General features: G+C 36.8%; 1 protein-coding gene across 6 annotated transcripts in view; it reads right to left on the minus strand.

The window, feature by feature from the left end:
- Positions 1-393: 393 nt before the first annotated feature.
- Positions 394-19251, minus strand: part of MAP3K1 (mitogen-activated protein kinase kinase kinase 1) — a 79730-nt gene continuing 60872 nt past the window's right edge. For 4 of the 6 annotated variants that reach the window (XM_032336196.1, XM_032336200.1, XM_032336201.1 and 1 more), the window contains exons 10-20: positions 17590-17865; positions 13841-13962; positions 12187-12278; positions 11529-11718; positions 9930-11208; positions 9421-9573; positions 8103-8265; positions 6735-6866; positions 5697-5839; positions 4835-4966; positions 394-3038 (exon numbers count right to left, since the gene is read on the minus strand). In XM_032336196.1, coding sequence (XP_032192087.1) covers positions 2889-3038; positions 4835-4966; positions 5697-5839; positions 6735-6866; positions 8103-8265; positions 9421-9573; positions 9930-11208; positions 11529-11718; positions 12187-12278; positions 13841-13962; positions 17590-17865 — 2832 coding nt within the window. In that variant the 3' untranslated portion in view covers positions 394-2888. Of the gene's footprint in view, positions 3039-4834; positions 4967-5696; positions 5840-6734; positions 6867-8102; positions 8266-9420; positions 9574-9929; positions 11209-11528; positions 11719-12186; positions 12279-13840; positions 13963-17589; positions 17866-19251 lie in introns of those variants that run through there. The other 2 variants (XM_032336198.1, XR_004283997.1) reach the window with 2 other exon arrangements.

Raw genomic sequence — 19251 nt, forward strand, 5'->3', positions numbered from 1 at the left:
AGCAGGGAATCTGCTGCTTCCCCTTCCTGTGGCTCCCCCTTCCCTCCACTCTTGCTCACTCTCAAATAAATAAAATCTTAAAGAAAAAAAAAAAAAGACACACCAAGAAGAGCATAGCATCACCTCTCTGATATTCCTGTCACAAATGCATATGTTAAATCCAGTCATGAGGAAGCACCAGATGAACTCCAATGGAGGACCTCTATAAAACAAAAACCTGTAATCTTAAAAAATACTAAGGTCATGAACATAAAGAAAATACTAAGGAATGATTCTGGATTGAATGAAACTGAAGAAACTTGATGACTACGAGGAATACGTACTCTTGGTCTGGATCTTTCATCTATAAAGGACATAACTGGGCAGCTGGCAAAATAAATAAAATTACCAACCTTTGTTCAAAAACTTTTATTTACTATAAAGACAAACACCAAAATAGGTACAAATACTATAAAATTGGTTCAATGGGGTAAAAATTTTAATTAAAATATCTCGATATATTTAAAATAACAAAGGATACATTTAAGCCAAATTTTCTTAACCCAGAGATTTTTTTTTGTAACATTTGCTTACACAGTAAGGTGCTAATAGAAGTTAGCCCTTAAGCCCTGGAAGTCTTAGGAATCATAGTCACACAGCAAATATAATTTCATTGTGAAAGTGAACTTTGGTAGAAGAAGAACTATAGGACACCTGAGGTAGTAGAACCTGGAATAAACAGCAGTAGACATTATTTACAACTTTTGAGTACCAAATAACATTAAGAACACAAAAATAATTACACAATACAATTTTCAGTCCAGCTTTGATCCAAAGAAAATAAGAATATTATATCACATTTGCATTGAAAACAAAACAAAACAAAAAACAAAACACCACAATTACCAGCAAGCTGAGGGAACTGCAAACAAACTCAAACAATGGATTTGCATCTAGAGGCAGTTTGAGTTTGAAATGTGGTGGGCATGGTGATCTACAAAGTAATACTGATTAGCTGAGGTTCCTCAGTTTATACAGTTTACATTTCTGTCAGACACAGTATTAATCTGACCAGTGATGATCTTCCAGTACATAAAATGGCAAGAGTGCATCCGTTAAAGCTTGCACATGAGAAACTTGGAAACAATCTTTTTAGGGTCGTGAAAGTTCTAAGTAGTCACACACACAGAAAAGATAGAAAATAAAAAAAGGAAGTCAAGTACAACACATTTAGAGCTACCAAACTTCACATTTCGGTACTATTTTTAACTCTTCAAATATTGCCAATCTTCCAAAAACAAAGGAATGTAAAATTTCACTAAGAGACACATTCATGTAAAAAAAAAAAAAAACCCCCCCCCCCAAAAAACCAAAACCAAAAAAACCTGCCTTTTAAAAATTATATGCAATATATCTCTGTAAACTTATCTTGTAACTTATTTTACTTCCAATTTGTGATGTACATTTAAAATGTACTCTGTATAGCTTATTTAGTTTATCCTGAGTCTTTGAGAATAACCAATTCTGTTTCACTCTGCAATAATTCAACTGGCTTCTGAAGAGTTAAAACTTCTCATCTCAAAAAGTTGTATTAAATATTTAAAGAGTCACAAAAAAAGGATAAAAGAGCTGCCATTTTCCTTCAGGATTCCATGCATCTGAATTCAACTCTGATGAAAACCATTAGATAATTGAGCAAAAACCAAGAATTAGGGTGTAAGTCAAATTCAATTTCACTTTTCTTTCTGAACATGTTTTCAGAGTTCCAAGAAAATTTATTTTGTAAAAACACTATTACTCATTGATAGTTATTAGTTAATTTCTTTAATTATGAGCCAGGCCTACTGTAAAGAGATAATGCATGGTAGAAGGAAAATAGCAGTTTAATATTATTAGTGGTGATGGATGATGAATGATGGATTGTTACATACAAAGTTAAGACTTCAAAGGTGTGATGTTTCCTATAAAAGAAACCAATACATTAAAAAAATCAAATTTCAAGGTCATCTTGATCTTGGTTTTGAGCTGCATCACAGAGAATAGTTGATTTTCACTTAATTTATATTTAACCTGCATGAAAAAAGCAGTGACTGACTCAGTGAAGGTAGTATTTTATTATATTCCAATTTTAAAAACAAACAAAATTAAATCTGAATTTTAAAAAAAACCCTCTTGCAATAGCAAGATATTTAATAAACTCTAGTTCACACCTAGTTCTATTTTTTTTTCTGGTTTGAAAAAAATCACCTTTCCCTGAATATTAAACAAAAGTGAAGGTGAAATGAAAATACAGAACCATGATTTCCAAAAACGAAATGAATGGGCCAACAGTAAAATGCACAGTGAACCACAATTGCCCAGGCATTTAAAAAATAAAGGTCAACTGTGGTTCATAAAGAAGTTATCAACTTTTAAAAATATATTTACTGCTACTTATAGCATATTCTGACCTAAAAGAGGCAGATACTGATTGGGAGCCAGTGACAAAAAAAAAATGAACGGAATTGCAGAACCCCCTGCTTGTGATCACGATATCAAATGGAAGAATAATTCAAACATTAAAATAGATCCTGAGCCCCTCAGCTGCTAATATTGCTGAAAAAGTGCTCCAAAAAAAAAAAAAAACCCCAAATACGCTTCTGTTAGTCATGCAAACTTCACTGTTTTCCTGTTTACCTATGGCCAGTTCTTTGAAAGGCACGGTTTACAGTTTCTGCACAAATTGTGGGCTTTTGCATACTAAGCTTAGGTACAGATCATGATTTGTCAATCACATACTTAGGTAAGGGTTCCCCACTGGTCCTGTTCATAGCTGTTCAGTGGCATGAAGGCCAGCAGATTATCAGCGTGGTTCCCCACAAAAGTTTTGCCTTGTTGAGCAACCTGTCTCCATCAGAGTCTGTAATTGGCTACCAAGTAGTACGGAAGACTGGATGCTTCAGTAGCTCTCTTGACGGAGGTCGGTCCTGAGGTTGAAGTTCTAAACACCGAAGAGCCACATCTCGTAAACCAGGAGACAAATGTGAAGGGATCGATGGAGCAGTAGTTGCACTTGCAATCTATAAGAAAAACCACCAGTATGTTGACACCTTGCATGGTCGGAACTCTGTAGTACACACAGATCTTGTGCACAGAACGGAAGCTTAAGTGTGTGGACTTTCTTCTGACAGAATTTATGGGAAAACTCACCAGCCAGATGGGAGGCTTCCTCCAAGAACCTTCAAATTTTAGGATTTTTAGAATTTGACCAAATACATCCTGAGCAGATAGATCTATGCGTTTCCCTTATTGTCTCAAATGAACACGGATGAGAGCATCAAAATGGTTAGACAGGTAGGTAAAGTATTTATACTATACGCTCTCCTACATTTTCTTCTTTTTTTTATTTTTTTATTTTTTTTTTTTTAAATTTTTTTTTTTTTTAAAGATTTTATTTATTTATCAGAGAGAGAGAGGGGGAGAAAGCAAGCACAGGCAGACAGAATGGCAGGCAGAGGCAGAGGGAGAAGCAGGTTCCCTGCCGAGCAAGGAGCCCGATGTGGGACTCGATCCCAGGACGCTGGGATCATGACCTGAGCCGAAGGCAGCTGCTTAACCAACTGAGCCACCCAGGCGTCCCATCTCCTACATTTTCTATTATGCAGCACAAAGAGCTATTTGAAGACCACACCTGCCCATTTTGTACATCAGACACACAGCTGCACCAAAGGAGGAAGGTCTCTAAGTATGGGAAGAACCAGAGGCAGTTATGGCAGCTGGGAGGTGCTGGGGTGCCAAGGCAGTAGACTTTGCTTTACTCAGGCCCAGAGATAATCTCATGAAGTAGGTGCTGTCACTACACCCATTTTACAACCAAAAAAACAGGGTAGATTGAGTTAGTCATTCCCCTAGTGACAGGGCTATTAAAGGTTAGACTGTGGTTTGAAACCATGTCTGTATCACTCCAGAGTCCAAGCTGCTTTTTTTGTTTAACTTAAATTCAATTAATTAACACAGAAGTATTATTTGTTACAGGGGTACATATCTGTGATTCATCAGTCTTATATAGTACCCAGTGTTCATGACAACATATACATACCCTTCCCAATGTCCATCACCCAGTTACCCCATCCCCCATCAGAGCCCAAGCTTTTAACTAGTACGTGTCTGGATCAAAAGCTAAAAATCTCAACTATGATACTCTTCTCTGCTGGAAATGGACAGAGTAGATTTGAGCATTGTCAGAAAGGTAGAACAGATAGGATTTGGTACCTGATTCAGGTGTAATTTTTTAAAATACACCAAAGAGTAAATCTGATTTTAAAAATTGGCAGATTGTGTACATAAAAAGCTCTATGTTCTCGGGGCGCCTGGGTGGCTCAGTGGGTTAAGCCTCTGCCTTCGGCTCAGGTCATGATCTCAGGGTCCTGGGATCGAGCCCCGCATCAGGCTCTCTGCTCAGCAGGGAGCCTGCTTCCTCCTCCTCTCTCTCTCTGCCTGCCTCTCTGCCTGCTTGTGATCTCTGTCTGTCAAATAAAAAAAAAATAAATAAATAAAAAAATCTTAAAAAAAGCTCTATGTTCTTACCTTTGAAAGTTGGATACATCCATTTATGTATTTCACCTAGGAACAATGATTTATCATTTGCTAACTCATTGTTCCAAGTGACTTTATAGAGCCTTACTATTGTGAAAAATGAGGACTGACTGTATTTGCTGCCCATATTCACCACACCATATAAATTCCTGGAGATGTACACATGCATATTTATTTCAAAGAGGATATGCTTTCAACTGAGATTGAGAGTTAAGGAGAATCCATGAAAATCTGCCTCCTGCCAATTTTAGGAGAAAGAAGTAATTTTTATATCAGTTACCTTAAATATCAAAGCAAGATGATTGGAGTGTTTTTCTGCATTCCAAGGTGGTTTAGCACAAGCCATTTCTATAATGGCACAGCCAACACTCCATACGTCACAGCTCCTACCATACTGCTGACCTCTTAGTACCTAAAATGGAAGGTGATTTGGAAATATTACTCATTAAAAAAAGAGAAAGATGTTCTGTAGTTATAGATCCTAGCTTTTTTATTTCAGATCAAAACAATGGTAACTCCACGGATTACCCTGATGTCTCATTTATTTCATCAATAAACTTATTAATCTCCTATGTGGCACAAAAGTATTTTGGAGAATTCTGAGATAATGAAAGAAAGATATATCACAGAATTTCCAAGCACCCCCAGTGCACTTAAGTAAACCAAGCGGCCAGAGGACAAGTAAGTGATCACCACATGTAAACACGAAGAGTTTGGAACACAACAGATGAAGCCTGATTCAGAACAGCAGTGCTTAGTTACACTTCTTCCACTGCTACTAAGACCAGCTTCTCTGTGCTCACCTCCCTTTGGAACAGGGAGAGACCAACTGTTGAGATTCCTATTATGTGTGCTTTGGGTGTACTACAAAACAATAGTACAAATCACCCCAAAATTCTTTGTTAGAAATAGTCTTATAAGCAAACTATTAAAACCTGCCTTTTAAAATTTTGTCAAGACAAAGATGGAAAGGCACGGATTAAGGGTTCTGAAATCAAGGATATAATTAAAACCTTATTTTTAGAGCTATACGCTTCTAATTTGCAAGCATATACTGAATAACACTGCAAACTAATTTGCTCTAATTCTGTCACCTAGAACTCCAGGTATTTTCTTTCATCACACTCAAAGCTGCTTCTCACCTCTGGTGCCATAAATGCAATTGTCCCCAATAACTGTCCCTGAAACTCTCCTGCACCAGTTCCTTTTGATGCCAACCTGGCTGCAGCTCCGAAATCTGCAATTCTCAGTCTCTGACCTGTGCTGTCAATTAGCAAATTGGCACCTGTCAAAAGAAATAGCAAATGACCTTGTATGTTAAAAACAAAAGAACAGATTAGAAACTCAGTAAGATACTAACAAAATAGGACGTAACAAAGGAAGCAGACATGGAAGGGTTCAGAAAAATCTCCTCTCTGAATTCATTTCATTCTTGCTAAAGGCACAGAGGTATCAACAGTGCAAAATAAATAAAATCCAAATCCTCAGAGGGAAGATCAAAGTAACGAGGCAGAAGGAAATAAAGGCAGACATTTAATAAAAAGTGCTAAAAACCTTTAATATAATGATTCCCATCAAAAATCTTCCCTCGAAGTTAAAATTTTAGTGTAGTTTCCATTTTAAGACAAAGTCCTACTGAAACACACTCACTAGACCAACTGAAAATATACAGGAATTTCACAATTCTAACTTATAAAAAATTAATGTTATAAAATTACTTGAGTATGTTATATCAAATACTAGCCATAGACTCATGTCAGAAAGCCAACGTTGTTCTTAATAAGATGAACTGCAAAAGATCTGAAAGGATTTTTCTCAAAAGAAGTACATGACATCCCAATTATTCTAAATAAAGCCAGGAACAGGAACTTTTGGGGAGGTAGGAGGTTATGAGACCAAGATAGGAAATCAGAGACCTGATTTTTGTACCTGATTTGCCATCAATTAGCAGTAGGACTGGAAAAATCAGTCTCTCCAAGGAAGGCAGATTACATGACTCCACAGGTTCCTTTCACTTCTATTAATTCTAGTGATTGGAGTTACTCAGGAGAAACAACCCCAAGTTTCTAACTTGAAACCCCAAATAGTTTCAAGGTAGAAACTATCAACAAAGGTCCAAGTTATAAAACTACATGTATTTCTATTTATTGGTAGTAGGTAGTAATTAAAAGAATACCTACCTTTGACATCTCTATGAATGATCTGGTTTTCATGGAGATATGAAAGGCCACGAAGTAACTGTTCAGTATAATTAATAACTACTGATTCCTTGAAGGCTCCATATTTACTGAGCAAATGAGCCACAGATCCTCCTATAAGACAAATATAATAATTATCATAAACTCGAGCCAAAATTAAAACAATTTTATTACACTTAGGTTACATATTCTTGTGCCAGAGCTCATGTTCAATATGAAATATTAAATTTATACTCTGCACCAGAAGTGAAACGGATTTTAAAACTAATATATTCCAGGGATATCAATTAGACATTTTCATCCAACTTTCATGACCTAATTTTTTGGAAGGTCAAGATTTCAGAAAGCTTTGAAACTTAACAATTTTGGATGGAACTATTTTGCAATATACCATTCACCTCTCTTTTTGACCAAGATATACAAAATACCTTTCTTAGTAAGACTTAAGAGTGCTAACATGTTATTTTGCAGAAGGTAGAGAGAAGCAGCCAGACCAGAAGAGCCAGCAAGAAGCTTCATACTCTACTATTTACTAGCTCTGACCTGGGACAGGTCACAAGTTCAATAAACCTCACACTGAGAAGTATTTAAAATAGTCAACCTAAAAACAACAATCTACACAGCTACAACCAACATCAGGGAACATACCAAAGAACAGATATGTAAACAGAAACACACTCCTTCAGATGCAAAAAAATCTAAGATGCTAAACCAAGCATTTGTTCATTCATTATATCCCAAGTTACTTGTTCTACTGTATGTACAATATGATACCACATAAAATTCAGTTTTTATTTGTTCAAGTAGATGACAAGGTTCAACTTTATGCTTCAGTGCTAGTTTGCCTACAATAATTTTTCCAAGTTATATCTTAATTTCATTTTTATATTGTCACATTAAAACATCTCAAATCTGTCCAACTAATGATGGCTATCTGGAAAAATATGGCTCTTACACATAAGCAGGTCTTTCAAAAATTATTCCTGTAAAACAGTGCTACAAAATCATTTAAAAAGGAACACTGAAAAAGTCTGAAAGGTAGAGACAATGAATATCTTATTTATATTTAAATGTAAGACAAAATGGGCAACCCAATACTCTTGGCTCCCCTCGCTCTTTGAGAGCTTTGTACTATTACTCGGTACACTTCGTTTTGCTGCCCACCAATCAATCAGTGTAAGATAAAACAAAGTATTTCCGGTTTATATTATGTTAGGGTGATTTGCTTTTAGAAAAGCAACTACTTACTAAAAATAAGTGTTTTAAAAATAAGCTGTTTTTCTTAAATTTAGTATTAGCCAGAAAGTTAAATTCATGTGCTACTACTGGCAATTTAAAACAGGAACATACCTGCCATCCATTCGATGAAGAGATTATAATTGCTTTTCTCACATGTGGCTCCCAACATCCTAATGATGTTGGGATGATTCAAATGGCTCATCATTCTGATCTCTTCTCTTAATGCTTCCACTACTTCCTCTTGCTCAGAAGATGTATTTCTGACATATGTCACCTGTTTCAATAACCATGTTTATAAAGTTTTGAATTCTGATGAATTTCTATTTACAAACTTTATTAACAATCTGATCTAAAGTGGACAATTTCAAATCAGTTACAGATTAACAGGAGTTAGCATTTATGCTAATATGTAGATACTTCATTAAAAAAAAATCAAACTCTTAGAAAGAAAAGAGAGTCTAGCTTAAGAAGCAATGAAATATCAGAAAAAGGGAAAAAACTGGGATGTAGCCAGTCCTCCCAAACTGTCCAAAGATGGAGTAAGAAAAGCCCATTCATAGAAGAACCAACATAATTTAAAAATGAAAGCTTTATTTTAATTTTCTTCTTTTGATCAGGATGTTCATAAAAAGTAAACTAGAGATCCCAAGATGCTGCTGCACAGGTTACATGGGTAAAAGGAGTATGAAATCATAACTCTTGTTTATAAAAAGCACAACCAGGGGCAACTGGGTGGCTCAGTGGGTTAAGCCTCCACCTTCAGCTCAGGTCATGATCCCAGGGTCCTGGGACTGAGGCCTGCATTGGGCTCTCTGCTCAGCAGGGAGCCTGCTTCCCCCTCCCCCTCTGCCTGCTTCTCTGCCTGATTGTGATCTCTTGTCTCTCTGTCAAATAAATAAATAATCTTTAAAAAAAAAAAAGCACAACCAAAAACAACCTCTATGAGGCCCATCGTGGTGCTGCATTTTAAATAATCATGCTTTAAGACTATACTTTCAGGAGCACCTGGGTGGCTTAGTTGGTTGAGCATTTGCCTTCGGCTTGGGTCATGATTTCAGGGTCCTGGGAGCGGTTCCCTATCGGGCTCCTTGCTCATCAGGGGAGGAGGCTGCTTCTCCTTCTCCCTCTGCCTCTGTCCCTCCCCCAACTCATGCCTCCCCCGCTCCCAAATAAATATATGAAATTTTAAAAAGAAAGAAAGAAAGAAGACTATCAGGGGACATTTCTGCAGCTCATTAAAATAAATCATGCTTCAGCTTTCCATTAGAATCCATGATGCTTTTGGTGCTTTGGCAGTATTTACTTTGAAATTTAGGTGTCTGAAAAAGAACTAAAGCATATACACACTGGAACATATCCTTTATTTTTCTTACTTGCTCATGCTTCATTTCTATAATTTAAGTCATTTATGTGCTCACTAGGTATTTACCTGTTTAACAGCCATTAATGTTCCAGTTCCCACATCTTGAGCCTGGTAACAGGAAGAAAATGCTCCAAGGCCTATCTGCTGACCCTTCAGCCATTCAGTGTCTTCTCTGTAAGGCTGTTTTGCTTTGGTATGTCCTGGTAGAGTTTCTGGTGTCTACATATTAAATGAAAGCAATCTTTTTACTGTTAGGTTAAAAGAGGAAGAGTTTGTGAAATCAGCCTGGCAAAATACTATTCTTGCTTGGTCTGGCTTCTCAGACCATCTATAAAGTTGACCTCTGTAGGGACAGTGTCGGTGACCAATGTCAAATGCAGAAGGGATCACCATTACAGAAATGCCTTTGAAATAGGCAAGTAGTGTTTGTGGTCAAGCAACAATTAAAAAAACTGCTGTATAACTCTATGTGAAAAACTGCTTCTCACAATTAACTCATGTGAAAAGCATCGTTTCTGAGTTGTTTCTTTTAGCTTGGTGCAAGGAAACTCTAATCACTTCAAGACTATACTTACATCCTGTTGAATAATGATGATATCTTCTCCATTTTCAACTTGTAGTTGAGGAACTATGGGGAGGGCATCCTGAGACGCTGACATTGCCATGGCAATTGCTAAAGCTTCTTCTTCTTCAGCTTCCATCTTTTCTTTGCATTTTTGATTATGATTCACATCATCTTTGTAGGTATCATCATTTTCATCCTTTTCAGGGGAGAGCACAGCAACTTCTGACTTAAAAGTTACTGTTGTATCACTTGAAGGCATAGATGCTTCAAGAAGGTCCTCAATACTGGAGTTGAGCTCTGTATTGACATCTAGTCTGCATTTCTCTTCTACTGGGGTGAACACTGTCTCATCACTGGGTATGACAGCATTACTGCTATTGCTGCTGCCAAAGCTGTCATCACATTTGGCAGTACTGTTCAGATCAAGTGTCATGCTATTCTTTGAGGCCTCTCCCTGTTTACTTGAATTACCTGGGGAAGGTCGAGATGGCTTTGGCCTGTGTATATTACTAGAGGGCAGGGGTCTGGACTGAGTAAAGATGGGGGAAGATTTATCTGAGTCTCTGTTTTCCGAACAGTTTCTCTGGAACTGTAGAGAAAATTTTCGCTGTGTCTGAGGAGATGCGGAAGGTATTTTGCAGGGAATGAATCCCTGAGGTCTATGCTTAGAGACATCCGTTCCAGTGCCAGTTGGTGCAGAGGGGGCAGATGAAGAAGGACTTGACAAGGGTGGAAATATTAATGGAGAATGATGAGATAAAGGAGAGGTGTTCAAACACTGACTGTGGGGTCTGCCTTTTGTTTGAACCATTGGCTTTGGTTGCTCCATTGTTGTTGAGCTGGGAAGTCCTACTGAAATGCTGCCCAGTCTGTCAGTAATGTCCTCTGAAGTGGCACTCAGTTTTGTAGCACATAGTCCTTTTCCAGTTTTCTCTAAATGGTCTGTGTGCTCAAGGGAGCTGTTCTCTGTGGTTTCTGGGTAACTGGTTGGGACAGCCGCCTGTAAAAAGCTGTCATGTCGACCCTCCAAAGCGTCTCCTACGCCTAGCTGGATGGCCTCAGCAATTTCCACCTCATCTGCAATAGCCATCAAACGACGACGCATCCTGGTAAAATGAGTGGAACTGGAAACATTCAGCATTTCCAATAGTTTTGAAAATACGTGGGGGACAGCAGTAACCATTCTTGCGGAACTCAGATATATCCTTCGGGAGAGTTTACCAACCATTGAGTGGGAATTATCAATGGACTGCAAAGCAAAGGTTAAGAGGGACAGCAGCTTTTTATACCTGAAAGAAAAAAAAAATTCAATCACTAGACAAGTCAAAATTACTGCAAACTATATGCAAATAAGAAAGGTACTAGAGTTTAAAGCTTATACACTGAAAAAAAGTGTATAAGAACTTTGTTTCAGAACAAAGGATCTATTAAATTTTAATTAAATAGCCTAGACTTGAGGTTTTTTTAATCAATCAAAGATTAAGGTATTAGTAACCTATATATATGTTCTGTAGCTTCTGAGTCTTTATAATGAATCTAAAATGTGTCCTTGGGGGGGGGGATGAGTAGAAAGAAGAACAAAGTAATTTATTTGCAGAAGAAATATTACCTGACATCAACAGGCTCAGCTTGTGAAACATCAGTACTGACAATATGAGGGTAAAATTCAGCAGGAAATTCCAAGAGCAGTCTGTCTATAAGGCAAAGGCGGCCCAGAAGTTCTTGCCAGTTGTTTGATTCAGTTTGGTTTCCAAGAATACAACTTAAGACATAATCAACACCACCAATACCAATGGATCCTGTGAAAAGGAAAGCAGAAATAATTGAAAAGCAGTGATATTAAAATCTAAAACAAAACATGGTCAAAATAGCACAATGTCAAGGACAATACTCTAATTATATTCATTTTAAAAATTTGTTAGGGGTTTCCTGGGTAACTCAGTTGCTTAAATGGCTGACTCTTGAGTTTGATTCAGTTTATCATCTCAGGGTCCTAGGATTGAGCCCCAAGTCTGGCTCTGCGCTCAGCAGGGAGTCTGCTCCCTCTCCCTCTGCCCCTCCCTCTGTGCTCTCTCAGATAAATAAATCGTTTAAAAAAAGAAAGAATTTCTTAGATTAATTCATATTTCTAACGTTAGCTGACTCAATCAATTTACACAATTACTCCAAAATCCATACAACTGCCCTGTCAGAGATTACAGAATTAGACAGTCGGCGAAGGAAAATGGTAAGATCTGCTACATTATTATTAAGTAAAAAGTTATTACCAGCTTTAAGTATTTCTCTGCCAACTGCCAACTCTCCTGCTTGGCCTTTGCATAATTCCAACAGTGTCGATATAGACAGCTGACTTGTACGACTACAAATGAAAGAAGCAACATCAGACTTGGATCTTAGATAAAATGCACATTAAAAGGACAAAAGTAATGTAATGCTATGTGAAAAGGTGGGGAAAAAAGCTTCCACATGTGTTTGCTTTTCCACCACTAAAATCACATTAATAATATTCCTACAAATAATAATATTCATCATTTAATGTTAATTTCATTACCTCATTTGTGTTAAGCACAGAACTTTTACTAGTGGCTCTTGAAGAGCAAGTACTGATTTAAATAGCAAACCAGATAAAAAGCGTATTTTGGTTATTTCATTAAAATAAAAAATACTTGTTTTGATTTCTGAATTTTCAGTAAGAATCTCTTGCATTAAAAGCAAAACCTTCCCATCCAAAACTTTATTTCTCTTATTTAGCCTGAGTGAGTTCCAAATACCTTAAAATCTTTTTACTGTATTTTTTTTTAATAATGTTCTGTCACTGAAGGGACCAAGTAAACAACCTAATTTTAGTATTTGGGAAAGCACACAACACAACAAATGCCACAAAAGCAATGAAGTTCTCTGAAAAATATACTCTGATTCTGAAAAACAGCAATTTTTCTATGCATTTGCAAATTATTTATTAATCTGCCTAATGTTGTTCAGGTATTATAGTATTCTCTCTAAGCAACAAGACCATCTCTAATACTTTCACTTCATAGGCTTATGTGGAGAAAACAATGGAGGCAAAGCACACACTTCATGAAATGAGAAGTCAAATCTAAGCACCTAGTTTTTGAGACCAACTGCAAACCTAAAACTGCATCATGTGACTTAGGAAAGAAGACAAAAGTTGGGCTGAGCGAGCTTCAAATGGGTCATGGCAGAGGCACATGGGAGATCCAGTGCTTCCTCCCCTGAAATGGGCAGGACTGAAAGAGGTGAGAATGCCCAACGACCTTTAGCACTAGCTATGCTCATTAAAGGAGCAGTGGGCGAACCACTGGTCTCATAAAGGCACAGTTAGAGCTTAGTTTTTACTATGATCATGACTCATTTCTCTACCTAACTATCCTTACCTTTCCAATTAGCATTACTCTTGTTGCTTACCAGTTTTTAAGGATATTGCAGGATCAAATGGAATTTGTTGCTGTGTGGTTCTTTTTTTTAGCATAAACTGTCATAGAGTAAAATTCCAAAACACAGCAAATATGAAACTGTTTGGTTTTTTAAGCAGATGCAATGATTTTATTGGTTCCTATCCCGTGTAACTCATTCTCTAAAGTAAGATTATGTATATAACACCTACTGTTCTTTCAAATGGACTTGAGATTAAGAATATTACTTTACGATAAAAGAAAATCAATCACAACACAGTAAAATGGTTATCCATGCAGTTTGTTAGCCTGGTTTTTACTTGTCACTAGTCCTTCTCCCTAGTGTTCAACAGCTTTAAGTGTTAAATTTTAACTTCAAATCTCATATCAGAAAACAATATTCAAAGCCTCATTTAATAAACATGTATCAAATACTCACCAGGTGTGAGGCTTGTTGCTAGGCTTTTAATATAAGAGGGTTTGAAGCAGTTCATCAGTAGGGCCTTACCTATTGGCATCTGCACACTTGACTAGGATGGTGTCTACAACTGGCCGGAGAAGTCTCTGCAGTTTGATTCTTTCTGCCAAACTATGGCAAGGAGTATATACTAGCATGGCTCTCAACGTTTTCTGGGAAGAAAAAACCGAAGGTCAGTTTAACTGCATTTGAAAAGCATAAGAGACCCTGGCATAATCTGAGACCATTTAATAAAATAAATTATGATAGGAAAGGAAAGGACTGTAATCCATAAATAATCCATGATATATTTATAAATAAATAATCCATTATACACACACACACACACACACACACACATATATACATATATGAATAAACAGTGGGGTATAAGGAAACTCTTGAACTATTTCTGCAATTTTTGAAGAATGAATTTTAAAGTAAGTTAAAAAAGAGCTTCTAATGGCCAAAGCTCAAATAATATAAGCAACAAATTAAATGATGATAGTACTGGATTATAATCCACAGATAAAATAAATACCCATCAGTCTATACTGGTATAAATTTAAAAACTGAATAAATACATAAATGGGGGGAGAAGAGACAGTTTGTTCCTCTTGATAGAAAAATCCCAATTAATTAATATAGAAGAAATAAGGGAAATAGAAAATCACTGTTAGAACACTATAATAATAACTGCTATAGGCAAGATCCACTGACAAATGCTAAAATCAGTGCAATGCAAAATTCTTAAGAGAAATAGAGGATATCTGCAGCCTCAAAGTATCTCCCCTAAGACATTTATTATAGTAATTTTATAGCAAGAAACCCAATAAACATCTCCTTAACCAAATGATGAAAGACAGCATCACCAATAATAAGCCAGATCAACATCATATATCCTTTGATACAGTGCACTAAGAATGGCACATTGCCTCTTGTATTCCTTCTGTTTTTTTTTTTTTTTTAAGATTTTATTTATTTGACAGAGAACACAAGCAGGGTGAGCAGCAGGCAGAGGGAGAAGGAGAAGGAGAGAGGCAGGTTCCCCGCTGATAAGAAAGCCCAATGTGGGGCTCTATCCCAGCACCCTGGGATCTTGACCTGAGCCAAAGGCAGATGCCTAACCGACAGAGCCAACGAGGCACCCCAACCTCTCATATTCTTATGAAAATGCATAAACTCTATCAAATCATGAGAAAATACCAGATAAACCCAAAATGAGGGACATTCTTCAAAATAAGTGGCCAGCACACTTCAAAAATGTCAAGATGTATCCAAGACAAGGAAAGACTAAGGAACTGTCACAGATGGGAAGAGATTAAGGGAGTACAGTTAACTAAATGCAATGTGAGTTTCTGGACTAGGTCCTGGAACAAAAAAGACATTAATGGAAAAATTGGTAAAAACTGAGTAAAGTCTGTGGCTTAGCTATAAAGGACACTGTTGCAACAACGGGATATCTAGATATGGACTTCATAAGTACATAATAATACTGTTATTAATGCTAAATTTCCTGAGTCTGCTGATTGCATTGTGGTTATACAGAAGAATGTATTTGTTCTTAAAAGCTACCCGCTAAAATATTTGAGCTAAAATGTCATGTCGTGATGCCCACAAATAACCCTCCAATGGTTTAGCGAAGAACTGTATATGGCAAGGGAAGGGAGGGGAAAACAGGAAGGACAAAGAATGGAGAGCTTTAAGGGATGGAGCCGTTTCTGCTTCCACTGTGCATGGCACACTAAGTAATTATAGAGGAATCAAGAGTATAGTCTGATTCTCAGAGTCCTTTCCCTCCACAGTTCACAAACTAGATGGGAAACCGTCTGAACTTAGGAAGAAACAACCAGACAGTAAGGCAGTACTTTGAACAGTCAAGTAGGTTTGTGTTGGAAAACAGTAAGAAAAAGAGGTAAAAAGTTGGGCCAAAAACATTGGTCTTTATAGTATGCTGATCCCTGGATATTCTACATGAAAAAACCAGACCGTGGTAAGATAGTTTGGGAAATAATGCATTCTACCTCTTGTTCTTATAAATTCCTAATGTACATTATTTTACTGAAGGTTCCTAGAAGCCTTGCAAGGTACAGACCCGCTTAACTTGTGTAATTCACTGCTCATCAATTTTAACTGAACAGAGAACTCTTCCTTCAGGGGAAGTTTTCATAATCCTGCCAAATTGCCATAGAATATGCTTTTGGAAATGCTGCTAATCCTCTAAGGGTTTCTAACCCAGGCAATAACCAAAGTGGTCTTTAAGGAATACTGATGGCTACTATATAATCAGTGTTCTTACAATGTGCCACACTTTATGGCTAGAGGTTTTACACAATCTCATTTCAAACCTAACAGGTAATATTTTCATTATTTTATGTGAGAAAGTTGAAATTTAATGAGTCCTAAAGTGACACTGCCAGCAAATGGAAGAACCAGAATTTCAATTAAGGTCTCTATAATCTTGATCTTATGTTCAGATTGCCTAGGCTAGTCCCAGTTTAACTAGCAGATTATTCAAGTACCCCAGTTAGGATGGTAAGTTATGAAATCATTCAGTTCTAACTCCAAATTCATGTTCATAACCATCAGGCTATATTACCTCTCAAAAAGAAGATTCACTGGGCATAGTTCTTACAGGATGGATTACAAGAAGACTGAGGGTGGAAGCAGAGAGATTAAGGAGTTTTAAAAAACCTGAGCTTGGAGCCTAGTTAAAAGAAGAAAGAACTAGGTAAGAATTATTCTAAAGCAGTCGTCATGAAATGGGGCAATTCTGACCCTCAGGGACACTCAGCAATGCCTGGAGACATTCCTGGCTGTCATGAAGGAGATGGGAGGGAGAAGAGAGGTTTGCTACTGATACCTAGTGGGTAGAAGCCAGGGATGGTGCTAAACATCATACAGTGTACAAGACAGCACCCTTGCCCCCAACAAATACTTATCTGGCTTAATGTCAAGAGTGCTGAGGTTGAGAAATCCTGTTCTAAAAGATATATATACTTAAAATGGAGAAAGTCAAGTTAGCCTCCAAAATTACAAATTAAGCAACCTCCTCATTCCATCCCACTCAAGAAAGACAACTTTTTACAGCTTCAACTAGAAAAACAACTCAGTTATCTATGTCATGGAACCCTCCTCTGTGAAAACGATCCTGAATTTCCATACAACAATGTTTATTAATAATTAGTTCTCCTTAATGTCTAATGTCAAATTATTTTTAAAAAATCAAAGGAACTATGATCACTTGCTATCCCATAAAGCATTTTTAATTTGATCACGTGTAAGGTATTAGGAAGATTTAAAGATAGGAACAGCAAGACATGGCTATTTTAGGGGAGAAAAGTAACCAGCATATAAGAAAACCTGAATAGGTTAAAACAAGTAAAATCCAGGGGCGCCTGGGTGGCTCAGTGGGTTAAAGCCTCTGTCTTTGGCTCTGGTCTTGGTCTCGGGGCCCTGGGATCGAGCCCCGCATTGGGCTCTCTGCTCGGCAGGGAGCCTGCTTCCTCCTCTCTCTGCCTGCCTGTCTACTTGTGCTCTGTCTGTCAAATAAATAAATAAATAAATAAATAAATAAATAAGATCTTTAAAAAAACAAAAACAAAAAAACCAAGTAAAATCCAAATGAAGAGATTAAATAGAAAACTGCAATTTCTTGGGATTATGGAATAAAAATTTGGTTTTTCCAAAATTAAATCAGATAAAGTAGTTTTCACTGGATCTTAAGAGTGGTATCTACAAGTTCTAAACAAAACAAAAACCCACCCATAATGCTTTGGTTAGGTAATAAAGCTACTTACTAAAGCAGCAACGTACACTTTGTAGACAGGGTCGGCACAGACCATTGACAAAACGTTGCAGCATGCCTCTACCACGTCTCCTGAGATACTGGTCTGGGAAGACCCGCTGGCCCCAGCACTTGGGCTGCTTCTACCGTTGCTCCCAGAATTTCCAGTGCTCTCCCCATTTGCCAATAGCAGAGCCCCACTAACATCGTGGGAAAGACGCCTGAGAGCCATCTCTCTTATATTCCAGTTTCTAGAAAATAAGCAGCCAACGAGTTCCATTCCAAATACCTGTAGTCAAACAAACAATTCAATGTGAAGAAAAACTGGTAAGTCTCAAATATTTGAAAATAAGCATGATTTTTGAGTACTAAAGGAAAATTGTGTACATTTCTTAAATCTTCACCAATCTACAGTTTCAAATTATGCCCAGCCACTTAAAAATCAGAAGGAGGAATTTTATATTCAAGTTTAACTGGTAATTACCCAAACTCCTTAACATTCATTGGTGTAAACAAAATTAAGAGTGAACTTCATTAAGTAATTAGATGGATATGTATATGTTTTTGTACTGTTATACTTATGACCAAAAAAAAAAAATCTGTTTAGAACCCCAACTTTTTATTAAGGTTAGTTACAGAGAAAAAAACTGAAGCAAGATAAAGCCAAATCAAAAAAGGCAATGGAGTGTCCAAAGAGATACAGAGTATTTCTCCTACAGATGACAGTGGTTAAGTCAAAAACTTTAAATGTGATTTTTGTCTTGCAGAAAAAGGTTAAGGGAAAAAAATACCCTCAACAAAATAGATGGAACTACAACTAAGGAGTGGAAAAATCTCAAGAAAAAAACTTGTGTTCAGATCAGCAAATCACCGTGCCTGCAAAGAAAGGGTACATGGTGTTGACATTATGGGCCAATTAGTTAAAAGTAAACTTAAGACCCAAGATAACTTATCTTATGAAAATTTTCTGAATTTTAGAGATGAAAATTTCTGAATTTTTAGGGCAAATAAATGATGATTTATTTAAATGTGTTCCATTACAAGGTGATACTAAAGGAGAATAAATCAACCAAAATAGTCAACTTATGCCTGGCATGCAGTGTTAAATAACATACCATGACCTAAGTCTTAATTCTGTCTTATGTCATATTTTTAATAAAAAACTAGTAGATAGCATAGTCCAGCCTAAAGCTTAAGCAAAACTGACTACACCACTGCCCTGAAAGAATGGCATCCATAAACAATGAATCTTGGAACACTGAAAAAATAAAATAAAAAACAAAATACCAAAACACAGGTATTGCAAAATAAACAAAAACAACAACAAAAAACCCATGAAAGAATGGTATCCCTAGCCCCTGAGTACCAACTTTGAGAATTCTCTTGAGGACTCATGAAGGGGCAGGGTAAGGGCCTATGTTCAATACCATTAATGAACGAGATAAATAAGGTTATGTTTTTTAAGTTTCCAAATTTTATTAGATTCATGATAGGTTACTTACATACTAAGAAAAGAATTCAAAAGCTGCAGGACTATAACAGTCATTAAAAAGAAAAAGGAAATCCTAATGACATACAAACTGAATGAGTCAGTGTGTCTGTTTACAAATTTAATAGTATTAAAAAGAATTTAACAGTTTATTAAAAACATTTTACTTTACTACTGTCTACTGGA

The sequence above is a fragment of the Mustela erminea genome, chromosome 3 (genome assembly GCF_009829155.1).
Source record: "Mustela erminea isolate mMusErm1 chromosome 3, mMusErm1.Pri, whole genome shotgun sequence".
Taxonomy (NCBI): domain Eukaryota; kingdom Metazoa; phylum Chordata; class Mammalia; order Carnivora; family Mustelidae; genus Mustela; species Mustela erminea.